This window comes from Cylas formicarius, unplaced genomic scaffold (genome assembly GCF_029955315.1).
Source record: "Cylas formicarius isolate icCylForm1 unplaced genomic scaffold, icCylForm1.1 PGA_scaffold_8__14_contigs__length_24414737, whole genome shotgun sequence".
Classification (NCBI taxonomy): domain Eukaryota; kingdom Metazoa; phylum Arthropoda; class Insecta; order Coleoptera; family Brentidae; genus Cylas; species Cylas formicarius.
In genome coordinates, this window is record NW_026844361.1 from 5,220,703 (window position 1) to 5,237,920 (window position 17,218).

At 34.0% G+C, this 17,218-nt stretch overlaps 1 protein-coding gene across 6 annotated transcripts in view; it reads left to right on the top strand.

Annotated features, from left to right (window-relative positions):
* Positions 1-16,755, top strand: part of LOC132706372 (mitogen-activated protein kinase-binding protein 1) — a 147,947-nt gene extending 131,192 nt beyond the window's left edge. For 4 of the 6 annotated variants that reach the window (XM_060677665.1, XM_060677666.1, XM_060677668.1 and 1 more), the window contains 6 exons: positions 3,652-3,756; positions 3,898-4,113; positions 4,164-4,331; positions 10,387-10,467; positions 10,579-10,736; positions 15,622-16,755. In XM_060677665.1, coding sequence (XP_060533648.1) covers positions 3,652-3,756; positions 3,898-4,113; positions 4,164-4,331; positions 10,387-10,467; positions 10,579-10,736; positions 15,622-15,816 — 923 coding nt within the window. In that variant the 3' untranslated portion in view covers positions 15,817-16,755. The remainder of the gene's footprint in view (positions 1-3,651; positions 3,757-3,897; positions 4,114-4,163; positions 4,332-10,386; positions 10,468-10,578; positions 10,737-15,621) is intronic. The other 2 variants (XM_060677670.1, XM_060677669.1) reach the window with 2 other exon arrangements.
* The last annotated feature ends 463 nt before the right edge of the window (positions 16,756-17,218 follow it).

Consider the following 17,218-nt stretch of genomic DNA (forward strand, 5'->3'; position numbering starts at 1 on the left):
GCGAGTCAACGAAGCTCTACGACAGTTTGGAGGTGGGCGTGTGGTCGAAAGGTGTGACGAAGAACACCGCCCTCCAATTGGAGAATGTCTTGAAGAAGCAACACGCTTCGTATACGTGCAACGAGAGTGACGATGAGGTTGGTATAATCGTTGTGGTATGCGTCGGGACGAAAAAATTGTCCTATATGTCCTAACCTCTATAGAGGTGTTACATGTTTTTAAGTACTTACAGTAACACCGGACGAATGACCTACTCTTGCGTTCCGTACAAAAATGAAGTTGCCGTTAACAATCCAACAACAATGACTTTTTATTTTTGACAGTTAATTATATTGATCAGTTAATATGATTGATATCCGTCAGTAGTAGCAATACGTAAGTTCACCATCCCTCGTCCATCCGAGGCCGATCCCGTTATACCAATGTAAGAAGTTTCAACTCATTTCTTTTTTCTTTCGGCAAATCTCGGTGTACATTAATTCTTAAGCATGTATCTGATATATAATTTAAAGTTGTTTGTCATTTACAAGTGCCATCTGTTTCCAGACTATTTCTTCTGTATTTTGACTACATTACTTACAAATTTCGCTTCACTTACATTAAATCTTTTTCCTCGCTTGCCGGACTGCTTTCTTTTCTTCGACATTTTCCAACTTTTCTGATCTCAAAATCCTGCATGTCATGACATTTTCCACACGTCTTGACGTATGAAGGATACGACTTGGACTTCAGAAGTTTATAATAATGAATTTAAATGCCGTGAGATTTGACAAAGGAGCCAGGAAAATAGTTGAAAGTTGGTTATAGTTTTTGTGGTTATAAAATGGCGCCTTTAATAAAAGACTGAAAGAGGCGTGATCTATATTTTTTAATTGTTTATAGTTTGCCCATGTAATGGCATATATCAAAATTCATTTTCTGGTTATCCGACATGGATCAAACATATTTGCCCACTTTTTTATAATAAGCATATAAGCAGAGCGACATGTTGACTGTATTTTTCCAGTATCATCAACACGCATATGTGGCTTTGAATATACTCAGCAAATTATCCCAAGAGAAGATATTTTAGTAATAGGATGGTATTCAGTCGTTTAAGTAAATGTTTGCGCGCAATAGAGATCTAGAAAAAATCTACGCGTTAGGAGCGAAGAAAAGGTCATTAATGTTCTTGCCTATGTCCACACTAACCCCTATTTAAGCTTAAGAAGAAGAATTTTGGAATTGGATATTAGTAATACATTGATATAATGAATTAATGAACTTGAAGTTCATTAAATCATTAATTATTTTCGTTTTTTGTAATAAAAACATAAAGAATACGTAGAATTTTAAGAGCAATCTAAAAATGAAATAAAAAATACTTTTTCTATTGAGAATAAGAAAGTTTAGTAGTTCAGGGAAAAAAGATGAATGTTGCAACGTCCCTATATCACGATTGGATCATAACTACAAACCCGCGTACACTAAATTTCATGGATTTGCTGATATACGGCCGCTGTGACATCTTGGTCTAACCCTGTATATTGATGAGTATTTGTTACTACGAGGGAATGCGTAGCTTTATTTTGTTACTGAACCAAAATGTAGCACGACGTAAGTACTAAGTCTGAAAAATGATAACAAGTCTTCAAAATTCAGAATTTTTTGCTAGCAACGTCGACGCATATCACTAGCCCTTAAATCAGCTGTCTGGATTATGGGTTAATCCTTGCATTTCCCCCTCTCAGCAGACAGACAAAAGACATTCTCCTCCTGACAAAATCGCCGTCGCATTGGAAAACATCAAAATCTTAAACGAGATCCAACGCAAGATACACAAAATCAACAACCTCGTCGACATTTACAAAAGGAACGTGTCCAGAGGCAAGGTGCGAGCCTTGTCCAGCATGTACGAAAGCATGAGCGCGTCTCAAAGCTACTACAACGACTTGACGAAACTGCAAGCCACGCCCCTTAAATACAGGCGTCGCAATTTGAGTCTGCCCAGTTTCGTCGAACGGCGACTGAATAACGAGCCGTCGAAGATGCTCAATCAGACCGAAGAAGGTTCGGAAACGAGCATGATTCGGAATAGGACATATTCGATGTTGTTTTGGATTCGATATTGGTGTTGCATCCTTTCGTTGTCGATGAAATACGAGCTTTTTTTAGGACGCGAACGCTTGACGCCGTAACGAAAATCTGTTGCGGTTTTCGTTTGTGGCAGTTGTCGAATTTTTGCATGTTATCCCATACGTATAGAAATAATTAACCCTGGGAAAAAATTTCTCTCCAAACTGCTTAATCGTAAAACTAAACAATAACATTACATATTCCTGTACATATTTTCCCACCCAGATATTGGCCTTTCAACCTTGACGGACTTTCTTGAACAGCTGTTACGAGAAGATATATCGATAAAGAAATATTTCAAATATTCGAATCTTACTTTGATAATAGTCGCGTTGTCGATGTAGGTGAAGCGTAAGTGTTCTGACAACACTTATCATTAGCAGAAGTTCCCACTTCTCAGAAACCGAAGTTCCCACGTATCTTAAATGACAAATTTCGACTTGTCATAAACTTAAATTCCCATTTGCCATGATTACAAATTCCCACTTATTTATTATGTTTATATTTTTTCCTGTAATAAGGAGTATTTGTAAGATTAGAGGTTTAATTTCCAGGGGTTCTTGTTACGATTAGTAAGTTATTTTAAATAATTCACTTTTTTCAACAACAGTTAAAGTAGTTTGTTAAACACAAATTCCCACTTATCCTAACCCAAAGTTTTATCTGTAATAAGGTTTATGAATAGAATAGAATAGAATTTTATTGACTATGTTTGTACATTTTCACAAGTACATTATAGCAAGTTAAAAAAACGAATATAGATAGCATAGAAATATCAAATAAAAATAGAAAACCAGGAACAAAAACAGTAAAAAACTTTCACAATAAAAATTTTACAGACAAATATGACAAACAGGTATTTTAAAATTTTCAGGACCTTTATTGCATATTAAAATCGGACCTTAAATATTCTTCCAGGCTTTAAAAACAACGTTAGAGAAAATATTTTTTAAATGTTTAAAATTATATATATTTTTTATTTTATCGAGAAGAAAGGTTTCATCGACCTTACTGCAGAAACCTCACCATTGTTTTTAACACAATGGGTGCGAAAAGTAGGGTTGTACTCAGTTAGTTTCAGTGGTACACCTCATATACCATTAGGAAAAAACTTTATCAATATCAAGTGGTGATGAATGTAGTCGAAAGCCTTGAAGAGATCGCACAGTGATAAAACATTATGCTAACCCTCTCAAAACTCCTGACACAACTAACCAAAGCTACCAAAATTGGAACTATGCTAATAGGACGATTATTGCCTAGGTTAGATTTTCCACTTTTTCTTATGGTTTAAATTATTGAGTAATCTCTTTTTGAGTCTTGAAATAAATTGTATTATTTGAAATTCTTAACAGGTTATTCAAGATTAACAGTTGTCCAGTTGTGTAAGGGCCAATATCTTGAAGTACTCTTACAAGTTTGGTGCGAAATAAGTTTCCCAGTATTGAATCGATGCATATGAGCACCGTTCGAAACATTTGCACATTTTTTTTATCGTTTCGCATTGTCTCCACACGTCGTGCATGTTTTTTCCAGTTCATGTAGAGGATTCTAGTCCCGATAGCAGTTTGAGACGGTCGTGTAGCTTGAGCGATCTCAGCATGCAGGCTCCGCTCATTTCAAAGAGGAAAATCGAACAAGGTAAGTGACGTGTTGTGCCTTTGGACTCGCTCCACGCACCGCTCTCACACCGTAAGGCGTATGTCTCCCGCTACTAATTTTAATTTATCTACTAACGTGCCTTGTATTATTTTCCGTATATCCACTTTGGTTTATTAATAGTGGCGGGAAAAAAGGTGTCGTCGCGAATGACGCCGAGACAAGTCAAAAGCCAGTCGATGATGAGGAGCAAGTCTAGCGTAGTGCTGAACCATCAATCCGACTCAGACGACAACCAGGAGAAGAAAGTCAGCAGGCTGATGCGTCCCACGATCAGCTCTTACAACAAAATCAGCAACAAGTCGTTGCAGAGTCGAAAGAAGCAGTCTTATTCTACGAGTAATTGATCGCCTAAATACCAAATTACCGTTAACATTGGGCTTTTCAAGGCAACTTGAATACTCTGGGAGTCGAGCCGCTGTCCACCTCCGATAGCGAGCTCGAAACCAAGAAGCCGTCGGCACCACCGAGACCTAGCAGGCAGCAACTGAACCACGAAAACGGACAGGCTTCGAATAATTCTAGACGGCACATGAACAACAAGGACAAAGTCAGGGGTGAGTACCTATTTCGCTTCTTTTTTTCGCCCGTGATGGTGTACCGCTTTTTCGACGTCTAATCATATGCCTAGGCATTTCTTTTGGATAGTAATGATTTGTTCCCTAATTTGCATGAAATGCCTAGCCAAATTGCTTTATGCCTATAAACGTTCACGGGCATAAATATTATGGCAAGTCGTATAGCTAGCGGGGTTCTGTGTCAATTTGCATTTTGTATGTACAGTGTGTCCGAAATTCGTTGTCATTGTTTGTTATCTCTCTCGGTCATCAGTAAAACTGGAGGTTTGTCATTTAGGGGTCATTTAGGGATTTACGAAACCCCTCGTATCTCTGGTAATATTTAACTATCAAAAAAATAAAATGACGTCTATAAAGATTTTTTTTACGTTGAATCCAACGGAGTAGCTAGATTTTTTAGATTTTCTTTTATTTTTTGAATTATGACAAAGTTTTAATATTTTAAAATGGGATAGATAGCCTGTATAATTTCTGTCATTATATTGCTTCCGCCAAGGGTTTTCCGAATACATATAACACTACCATTTGTTTGTCATTTTAATTAAAGTCCAATTTTTGTTCTACTTTATCATTCTTCAGAGCTTAACTTAATTAATTCAAGTTCAGTTCATCAACAAGCGGCGCAGGCGGAATCCAGAAGATTTTTTAAACAGTATTACCGTAGCCTGTGGAAGTTTCTTTGAAAAATTAATGAAATTGTTGTAAATATAAACCAAGACTTTGGAAATGTTGAAAAATGTGATCTGCTGTGTTGCTTTGTGCTGTATTGAAAATACGGATGAATCATCTGAACAGTATATGCACAGGTATAATGAATAATGAAGTATGTTTTTCGTTTGTTTACAAATATGTTAGGTAGGTATCCAAAACAAAGACAACCCAATAAAATAATATTTGGTAGGTTTAAAACTAATATAAATAAATTTTCGCAAAGGTCGACCAAAAACGTATAATAAACCGTATCGAGGAACTTAGTGAAATTAATATTTTGGCAACAACAACTTTTAGAAATTTTTTAAAAATCGCAAGTTAAAAACCTTTTAAATTTTAGTTAGTTTATAATTTTGCATCCTGGGGACGTGCAACGAAGACTGATTTTTAAATTGGCTGGTCTGATAAAGCTTATATTAGCAGTGCCGGCATTAACTAGCAAAATAGTAATTACTGGTTCCAAGAAAACGAACATATCCTCGGGAGTAACAAAGCAGATTCGGCGTGTTTTATTCTAGGAATTAATATAAAATTTTATATATACGAAGGTATCCTCGCAGTAAATAGATATCTGAGAATACTGGAAAATATCTTACCAGAAATATGTGAAAAAGTCCCCTTAACTCAGCTAATCAATATATTTTTTGAACTTCAAGAAGCTCCTGCGCATAATTTTCGAGTCATACATACACCCAGGTCTCCCGAGTTATCAGTTTATTGATAACTTGTTTCGAGGCTACCTTCAAAATCAAATTTACAAAAATTAGCATCATACAATGCGATATGCCACTGAAAGAGAATTAAGTGATGTGCAAGTCCGTCCCATTATATTACGTAATAGATTACGCAGAACAAGAAAATGCCAATGCCAATACTTCATTCAATATAATGGAGGTCAGTTTGAGCAGTTTCTTTAGCTGTACATTTAGATTTACGTATAGACTATTTTTTTCTAAGAAATGCAATTTTTAAACTAATTCAAATTTAAACTAATTTTGACAGATAAGAATAAGTGACAGAAATAAAAATACCGCTTGAATAAACTTTTAAGTTAAAATAATAACTTAGTACTAGATAGTAATTAATATTAATGAACTAAAACTTATTATTAAACATATAAAATTATGCTGTAATATCGTTTTTAAATAAAATATTTAATATTAATAATTTTTTTATGTTTCAGGCATATTAAAATATTATAATATTAAATACAAAAACTTAAATTTAAAACAAAATGGTAAAATATTATATATATTCGGAAAGCCCTTTGTGAATGCAATACAATGACGTTGAATTATACAGAGTGTCATAATTCAAAAAATTAAAAAAAAAACTAAAAGAAAACTAGCTACTCTACGTAAAAAAATCTATATAGACTTATTTTTATTTTTTCGCTGAAATATTAATGGATGAGGTGCCGCAAATCAAGAAATTTTTTACTCAACCTAGATATCCTGCAATGACAACGAATTTCGGACACACTATACATGAGTGTCCGAGATTATCCGAACACGTGTCGCAGAAGTAAAAACGTTAAATTCAATCATTGTAAAAACCATCGATGTGATGTCACCATCCGAAGTACTAATTGACCCGGGATCTCGTCAACTACGCTACAATGTTCGTTTGTATTTTGTGCGTAATTGGAAAGTGTGGTACATCTTTTTTTGAAAAATTCGCCTTGACAAGTTTTGGAAACACGAATTGAACTAGACCACACATGTGACGTTGTAGCATTAGAGTTGTCGTGGCCCTTGCAAAGGACCACAGGAAACTGGTTTTTATATTTTATGACGCTCTAGTAAGTGATGGAAAAGTCCTTTTGAGTGGCCAAGACACACGCTTTCTGATTAATACAAAAACACGCTTTAATTGGCTTCGGTAGGTACTGTAGGTAAATCTCTTAATCTGGCACCCAAAATATGTTAGGTTCCATACGGTATAGAGTTCCAAAAAAGTCTCAAACAAATCGCAAAGAAAACAAACTGAAACCATCGTTGATCAACCAAAGAAAACCGCTCGTTTACTTGAACTACGTACAATACTATAACAAATTAATTGGCAATCAAGGTAGCAAAAAGGACCATGGAAATTAAACTTTTTAGTTTAGTAATCGGAGACTTCTTCTCTAGATTAGTTGTTCGATGGTAATTAATATCAAAAGGAACTCTAACTTGATAAAAGTGAGTGGTTAACTCGGCAGTCTAGAATCCGGTACAGCATTAAGACATCTGTCAGTGATCTCTTATTCTGAGGAATTAAATTGTTGTTGATATATGTTTGCGTAGAAATTTATTGAAAGAGGCGCATTATTTAAAATGAAAGTCTTCTGCTTGCTGACGTTTCGCCCCTCATTCTCCTTTGCTCTTTATATCTGTTTAAGGGCGGTGGAGCTAAAAGAGGGACACTAACATTGTGAACTCATTCCCATATTTCTATGGATTCTCGAATTTTTCTTTGGTAGAAGAATTTATTACATGCAACAATTTTAATTTTATCTACTGAAATTTGATGAGATCATTTTTCGTAGTCTTAAAGCTCTTATACATGGAATGATGTAAACTCCTAAGACGGAATTCTATTTTTGACAAATTGTAGACGTTATGGTTATGGCTTTAACGTTATATTTCGTAAGAACTTTGTCACCAATATGAGAATCAGGTTCATCCGAGACAATTTTTGGCTCCGCCCCCTTCAAGCAGTATAAAAGCATATATAGAGTAGTTAAGCTTCGAGGAAGCCAACTGGAAGATTGGAAATCGACGCTGGAGAAATCCAGACGATTTCTAAATAATAATACAACAGCCTGAGGAAGTTACTTTAAAAAAATATGAGAAATAGTAAATTGTTAAAAATAAAATAAGTAAGAAAGCAATTTAATTATTTTCTTATTAAAAATAAACACAACTGTATTTCAAGTTCTTTACTAAATTATTATATTATTATTAGTGTACGGGCTGATCATTTATATCCCCCTCCCTCTTATCTTTTCATTTTTTAGTGGAACCTATTAAACGATTCATAAAATCACTTAAAAGTTCTGCACAATTGTCGTCATTTGAGATACATGCGCTGCGCTTTTAACATAAAAGCAACATTCAAATATAGAATAATATTCCAGAATTTATAATTTATATCTTAGGCGGCCGTGAAGTAGGTTGTCACAAAAAACAAAATATTTGTTTGTAACTGAGAGCGACAGTTACAGATTTAGCGAAACTGTGCTCCCGTTATTCGCAAAGAGAAAAACAATGAATTTTGGAAACATTCATTAAATCAAATAAGAGGGCTAAATTGGCTCAAAGGCAATTGCATGTAATTAACCTTCGATTGCACTTTATCGAATCTGTGAAAAATTTCAACAAATATCCAGCCTAGCCAGAAAGAAGAGAACATTTTGGGTAATATTATATTCTAATATCTAATTATATCCTATACCTAAATTCAATATTTTTCGAAATATTTGTTAACCTAAAAAGCGACATTAAAAAATATTGCAAACTTTGTAGGTTAGGTATGTGTAACATAATATGTAGGTAGTTAATTTTACAAATGGAATGTTTTCGATTGTATTTGCATGAACACGATTAGAGTTCTCCATAAAAATGCACCTGTCGGCAGTAGGCCAGGACTGTTGGGTAGCCATTTTGTTGTTCCATCTTTTCCAATCCATCCATTAAACCTTTGATTTAAATAGTCTTCGCTCTGTCGAAAATTTGAATAACCGGTACCTTTTAAAATAACGTCGATAAATGGGAACCTGTTAATAACACGCCACATATCTACAGTGTGATGTCCTTGAAATTGAAATTCCCTGTGTACCTGTTTTTTTGATTCATCATACTATTGGTTGAGAACGATGACTCGTCGGTCCAAGAAACACTTTTTAAATAACCATCATTTCCGTTCATTTTTTCCAATTTTGAATTCCTTTTTTGAGTGTGGTTTTAACCTTCCCGTACGACGTATTTTTTTGATCAATAAACTTTTTTCAGAAATATTGGAATGTTCATCAACTTTTAGTAAATTCCTAAACTCACTATCTTCGTCTCTTTCAAATGTTCTCTTCTGCCTATCTATTGGATATTTGTTGAAATTTTTCATAGATTCGATGAAAGGTTTTTTTGCCTGGAACTTGTATTCGGAGGTTAATTACACGTAGTTCCGTTTGACACAATTTAGCCCTCTTATTTGCTTTAACAAACGTTTTCCAGATTAATTAATTAATTTATTATAAAAAGAATATAAGTATCTATAACTGGTAACTGTCTGTATTAGTTATAAACAAACACAGCCACCTAGGATGTAAAATATAAATTCTAAAATAATATTTTAGTTTTGAATGTTGCTTTATACATTCTGATTTTAAAAAATATACACACTGGTTTCTGCGTAGTAAATTAAAAATCAATATTGATAAAACTAAATACATGTTGCTCAAGGAAAAAAACAAAGTAATACAAATACAAGACTAAGTATTAAGAATATAAATATAGAACGTGTTAAACGAATTAAATATTGAGGCCTACTTATCGATGATAGTTTAAACTGGGCTGAGCATATTAATTTTATATCAAATAAAATATTTACCTAATGGTAAGTGTCATATAATAAAAGCCGAAGTTATCTGAATTACGGTAGTAAAATTAATATTTACAGTTCTTATTTTGTATCACATATGATATTTCCAATCCAAGTATTCCAAGCAGTACTTATAAGCTTCCAGAAAGTCTTAGAAATATAAATAAATATATTAAATTTGTAAAACAATTAAAAATTCACTTTAATGTAAATTAAATATAGGTACAATGTATAATAGTAATAATATTAAGTAATGGGCTGTATACTTACCATTTTTTTCTATTTATTCTTTTTATAAAATTTATTATTTGTATTCTTGGGACCAATGCTTTACGCACTGCTTAAAGAATCCTCAATTATTTTTTTGTAACTGTCTATTTAATAAATGAAAATTAAAATTAAAAAAAAAAAAAATTAAAAGCGCATATATCTCAAAAATTATCGGATTCGGGTATAGGACGTATTATACAAGATATGTGCAGAATTTTTCAGGGATTTTATTAAGCGTATATTATACAAGGTGTTCCATTAAAAATTATATCTTGAAAATAGCTTACTATTTTTTGAACAACTTTTGTATTTGACGTTTTTTTCCCAAACGTTAATGACCATCCGGTAGTGTGGATTTACAAATATAACATTAATTTTTGGGTGCTAATTTGAAAGATTTGCCCGCATGGCGCCGTCGTAACTCGCCAAGTCACTAATCCGGCACAAAATTTGGTTATTTGTGGTTTTTTAGCCGCTTCTAGGCATGACAACGCGCTGACGAATGGAGACGTCGGCACATCTAGCGAGAGCGTAGATTTGTCGTCGATCGAGTGTAAGTGTGCTTTTGTTAACCGCCGATTATTTTTGTTTGGCTATAATCCCAGCTTTCGTCGCGTCCTTGAAACTACCCGTTTTGCGGTTAAGATTGTAAACTTTTGTTTAGTTTCGAATGAGCTTTGCGAGGAAATGAGCAAGCAACTTGTGGCGACCGCCGAAGCTGTCGTAAAAATATACAACTGTCTGAAGGGAAGCGAAGAAGCTGAGGAACCCCATCCCGAGGCGATGGACTGCGTCAAAATGTCAATAATCAGAACGCATAAGGTACGTTGCCGATAAATAACTCTTTAAATTCGAACCAACTCAATATTGTCAAACGCCAGCGAAGTAACAAGACACAACTTAATGGGCAACACGGAAGGCAATATTAAGAAACAAGTTTCGAGGTTATGTTCACGAAAATTGACGATATAATAATAATATAAAATAATGTTTATTTCACAATTAGGATACGAAAATGGATAGAATATACTCACTTAAGTTATAATGTATGATCAAAACTGACCAAATTAGACATAGATTTTTAAGATTTTTGAACGTCGAACATATTAAAATACACCATCAACATTGTTAGCTCGACGAAGAAAAATAAAAAATATATACAGCTTCGGAAGTGCTTACCAATTAGGATATATTTTAGTTATGAACTTTACGAAAAGTGTCTCTTCGTATTAAGTTTAGGCTTGGTGAGAAAAAAAACTTTGCACAAGAAATATTTGTATGTTGGGCACACAGGGTGGCTCCAAAAAATAACAGGTTTGAAATTAATAAAAGACGAAAACAGTCCCAAAGACGTGCGGAAAAAAAATATTACCAAAGCGACCAAGAGAAAATAGTGGAACTTATTTTTTCCGAATTTTTCAATTTAAACAAATTGGGTTCTTTGAAAAAAACTTTTTTTTGGTCTATCATTGGGCGTTTTCTAAAGAACTACAGAAAGATAGGCAAGTGAGAAAAGGAATTTAGAAGCCACTTTAAAGTTGATAATAATTTACAAAATTGTTCGTACACCCCCGCCCCATTCCGTATAAAGATAGAGCAGGAACTTTATTATTAGAAAGACGCTAATTTACGCCCTCTGACGAACATTTTAAAAACTTTCAACTATTTTCTCTCTTTTGCTTTTGTAATAGTTTTTCCTCGCAGAGAAATCCCGTACATCAGTTTAGGGGAATCACCGATTACTCTTAAAGTTTTATACTCCTGTTATTCATTGTGCTGAATAAAACTTGTGAATTTACTAGTGTTTGATGGTTAAAATGTTATTCGTGCCATATTGTGACCAGCCTGCCGCTTATGCATGACGGTTATATTGCTTATAAATATTAATATTATTAATTAATTCAATAAACGTTTATTTTTTTTTATTAAAATTAATAACTTGAACGACCGAGATTAACCTTTGATTAACAATAGAAGGTGTCAGTGTAATGGTTAAATTCTCATTTTGTTTACTTTTTGTTATTTCTTTGCAGTATTGCTAATGTGAACTTTTCTTTATTGTCCCAAATACTCCTTTGGTCCCGAGACTTGCAAACTCTACCCGGTACTTTTTGAAGACACCCTGGATGTCCAACATACATTGTTGTGCGAATTTCTTTTCTTACCAAGCTGTTTAGGAAGAAGCACGTTTTTTCTCAAAGTTAATAATCGAAAATTTTCCCATTTGGTAAAAACTTCCGAAGACAGGTTGCATACATATAAAAGAAATACGGAAAAGCAATGGAGAGAAACCAGAACAAGCACATATAAGCAATTAAAAAAATCTTTAAGCTAATAAAAAGCCTTTTTCCGACAGAAAATCATTTGCTTTCTTTCTTCGCTATATTCGCAAACGCTCACAGTTATGTTTAGACTATCCAAGCGTATCGTTGCAAGAGGATGAAGATCTGTCGTAACTGTCTGCCGATAATTATTTTTATTGAAGACAAAGTCTTAATACACTGAGGAACATCTAGTTTCGTGCCACCTCGATATCATTTTTTGTCATTTTTTTTTGTTTTGGTTAGTAGACAATATTTTTCTTCTTAAGTGACGTGTAAAACAAAACACTAACAATTTTCTAAGGTGCAACCTCAGATATATATTTGATTCCACTTGTTTTCGAGATATTGTCTAAATTAGAAAATTTTCATACATTGCCAAAACAACATTGATTGTCCTGTTGTTATATTCTTAAATGTATTATTATTTTAAAATGGATGTTTTGTCAACTTGGCACTTCTTCAAAGACTTGCAGTGCCCAATCAATCATTAAAACAATTAAAGTTTACGGAAAATGTGTTTGCGATCGCAGAATGATAACAGAATTTAACATAAATAATCCTCAATAACTTGTTTTAGTATAATAAAAATCACTTAATTTTGTCCTATTTTTGTCTTTATCTCGAAAAAGAATGTATATACCGCACTGTGCCAATTCTGTATAATTGTCAACACAAAATCCTGCGCAGTCGCTAGTTATTCAAGAATCATCTCGCAAAGTAATCGTCGTAAAGCCTTGGAGTGAAGAAATGTATGACTAAAGCGGCAGAGGCAAAATGCTACAAATTATTTTTAGAATGACCACCAGGAGGCGTATTCGTATTATTGAATTTTAAATCCAGTTTGCTGAGAAATAATCTTATATAACGCATAGCTAAAATGGACTCCATTTTAAGTTCATCCTTTAAGGGTGAGAAGGGGGGTGGGGTCTGCACACTTTCAAAAATAAATGTTAATAACTTCAGAATGGCTGAACACGTTTGGTCAAGATTGCAATTGTTGAAAATGTGCCTTCTCAGGTTTAACGGACTGATGTACATTGCTTCTTTCGCCGCTAGACGGCGTTTTGCGACATCACTACAAGTGAAATTTATTTTCACAAAAAAATTAGGGGTAGAGATATTACTTTTATTGAAACAAAAAATATTCAAGTTAGAGTCTAAAACGCTGGTAAAAATTTGCATTTTAATATAATCTATAATTTCAGTAATAGAAATAACAACTCGAAATGAAGTCGTATCCTTGGGAATATTTTCAGTACACCTGCCATTATTATTCGGAGCTCAACCATATAGTTTTCTAATTCGCTCTGACGAAAATTTAGAAAACCATTACCGTTTATAGTAACGTCGAAGAAATGAAGACCTATTATCCTGTGGTTTAAAAGAGCATAGTTTGACGCCGTTGAAATTAAAATTTCCTGTCTGCTGTTTTTTCGATTTATCACACCACTGGTAAAAAACGATGACTCGTCATTCCGAAAAACATCTCTAGTTGATAACTGTCACTGTCAGTTATAAACAAAGATTTTGCTTTTTGGTGACGACCTACTTCACAGCCACCTAAAATATAACTTATAAATTCTAGAATATTCTTTATTTTTGAATGTTGCTTTTATGTTCAAAGCGCATATATCTTGAAAATTGTTGGGTTTGGGTATAGGACAAAAAATGTACAGAATTTTTAGGAGATTTTATTAAGCTTATAAAATGTATCTGTAGGTGATTTCTACAACACTCTGTATTATAAAATTTTTTCTCGCAAAAAGCTCATCACCGAACCACTTTTATATTGGAGGTTTTTTTGCCAAACGTTAATTAAAAAAGTTACAGTGTGTCCCAAACTGGATTTACAAATATAGTTTCATATGTGGGTGTAACTCGCAAATAACGCTACAAAATTTGGTTATTATATTACAAAAATTATTTTCACAAAAAAATTAAGTGCAATGATATTACTTTTATTGTACGCTGGTAAAAATCTGCATTTTTTGTAATAAAAAAAAGTCGTGTCTTTGGAAGTATTTTCGTTCTTTTAGGTAAATATTCTTTTTTAGTTTTCATTTCTTTTACTTGTAGGTAAGGAAAGAAATGTGGTTTTCACTATCTTGTTAGACCCATATTTGGGTAACTTTTGTTGCAACAAAAGTAACGTCATTGTATTTAATATTTTTGAGAAAATAAATTTTATTTGTAGTGATGCCGCAGGATACCTTCTAGCGGCAATGAGGGCAATCTAAATCAATCCGCTAAGACGGTCTAAAAAGAGTACTTTTCCGAGACCTGTAATCGGCAACAAACTTTCCAAAATAATACAAGTCACACTAAGAAGAATAGATATAGTGTAAGGGTTAACAACAGAATTTAAGTTAAGTTTGAAGATAATCGAGTAGTGAGTAGTATTGTCCAGTCTCTGCCTATAAAAGATCGTAAGGGAGGAAAAAAATGCAATAATTAGTACTTAGGACTGCTTACAAAAAGTAAACAACTCAGAGAAGGATAAAATGTTTGGAAGACAAAGCAGCATCATTTGGTGTAAGCATCAATTAAAAGAAGATTAAGTACGTGAGCTCGGCAGATTAAGAATTTAAAAGCAGCAGGCAGAAATAAAACCTACGTATTCGAGTAAGTTGAAAATTATATTTACCCGGGAACGGTGTTTTCTAGAAAACCCAATGTGACAGACTGATAGCAGGAATGATGCGTTGAATAAGTTACTAAAGAGTAATCTGCCAATGCCGATAATACAAGCAATTAAGAAGGTTATAAGAAGGTCCATTCAACGTGCGCATGCGCCAGATTTAAGATTTCTTTTTTTAAATAATGACCTTGCTGCATTCAACAACCAAGATGGCCGCTTAGAGATCATAAATAAGTTCAGATGTTGAATTTTTACCGCAGTATTTTATCAAAATACTTCTAGGTTTCATTAAACGTTCTGATAAAACGAGCAGTCTGGGAAAAAAGTTACTACATAAGATTCGTGACTGAAAAAGAAAGAGGATGAAATATGGATGAGATCTTTTAGATCTTTGTTACGAACCAGGTATTATAGGATTTGCAAAAGTCAAACGGTTAAGATGAATGGGACACGTCCAAAGAATCCATAGAGATGAAATTCCAAAATTGCTTCTAACTCATTTAATCGGAGGACAAAAAAGTGATCAGAAAATGGAAGGAGAATGAAGAGCGGTTGGTTGGTTTCTCAAAAAACGGGGTTTAAAATTCAAGAGCGTGGTGCGGTGGTTCTAGAAATTCAAAAATAATTTCAACCATTTTCTCTTGGTCGCTTTAGTTGTAAGTTTTTTCTATCGCAAGTATTTACGTCCATCGCTTTTCGAGATAATGCCTAGCGTCCATGTTTCGTAATGGGTGTTGGTACGCAGATGATCCACGATTGCATCCTCAACGAGTTGAAGCAGAACAACGTGGACGTGAACCAGACGGACGCGATCAAGAAACTCAACGATCTGGTGTCGAAGGGCTGCGGCAGCGCGGGATTGGTGATCGAACTGATGCAGCAGTATTCGGACATTTTGCTCGACATGATGCAACAGAAAATACACAGCGCGAACCTTTGATACGGCCACGGCATCTGTTTCGAACTGTCGGTGTGATTCGAGCATCACAAAAGTCGAGATTGCTCAAAAATTTCCATTCTGATTCGAGTTAGAGATTATAGGAATCGCGAGGGGAAGATTTTGCGGTTTACGATAACTAATGATACTGTGATTATTCTACATTTTAATTAAACTAGGGTTAACATATGCGCGTAGTCTCTCGATTAAATTAAGTGCAAGATATCTCGGCTTTAATATCGTAGTTAGGGTGTGTTTGTTATTGAAATTTTTACTACTCGGTTTGTGTATCGCGCTGGAAGCGATATCAAATTGCGCTTCCGACGCCGTGTTCGAGAATAATCGGCAGCTTCGTGTCCGTCGTTTTTCCGCGTCGATTACTAAAATTAAGTACCATTCCATTACAAAAGGGCTGTTATAAAATATAGATTAATTAGAAAGCCAAAACGGTAGGACGATCGAGCCAAACTAGATTGTAAGTACGAAACGTCGAGCGTTCCGTAAACAGGAATTTATTAAAACGTTGTGGAATTGCCCGAGCTTCCAATATTCGTACGTTCCCGTATAGAAACAGGGTGAATTGAAATTGGTGTGACGCTTTGCGAGTGTTGCAGCCGTGTTTGTGACGGTTTCGGTAGAATCATACTTTATTGTCGTCTTATTGTTTTTTTTTTATTTCGAATCGGCTTAATTCTATCTGTTAATTTAAACCAAACGATTTTTAACCTCATTTTACGCCACATTTTTATCTTTTTGTCTATGTTTAAGTCGAAAGTTTTATTGTGTACAGTTCTTTTTTTTTGTTTTGATAAATGGTTTACTTTTAAATTTGATATTTTTTAACCAACGTGCGGCTGAATATGTCAATTTTTTATAGTAATATTAAGTAACTAAACTGATTGTTGAATATTCGTAACATTTGGACTGTATTAATGTAATTTAATAATTTGTAGTTTCAATTAATGAATAAACAAAAATTTACATTTTCGCGGTAGTCATTCATTTTTGTTTGCCTTCCCTAAATGCTTGTGATTAAAAAAATAGTCTTAGCTCTGACGTCTGTAACAAATAGGGACTTTTAGTTATATCAACGTGGCTGCGCTGTTCAACGGAAAATGTCAATTATAGGAGTTATAGGAAAGTTGGATAAACTGATTACTCTTCGTCTTTCTTGGTGCATCTTACCAAAACCAACTGATATTTGACATGTCACGGAAAGAGACCAAACAAAATTTTCATGATTTTGGCTTGCGAATTCTCGAGGTAAAGTCGAAGAAAATGTGGAAAAGCTAGTGCTGGTCGATTATGATTTCATCGACTATGAAAGTCGATTTTCCTGACGTTTTGTCACATGAACTCATGCAACGAAGGCTACAGTAATTCATTATTTCTAGTTTAAAGTATA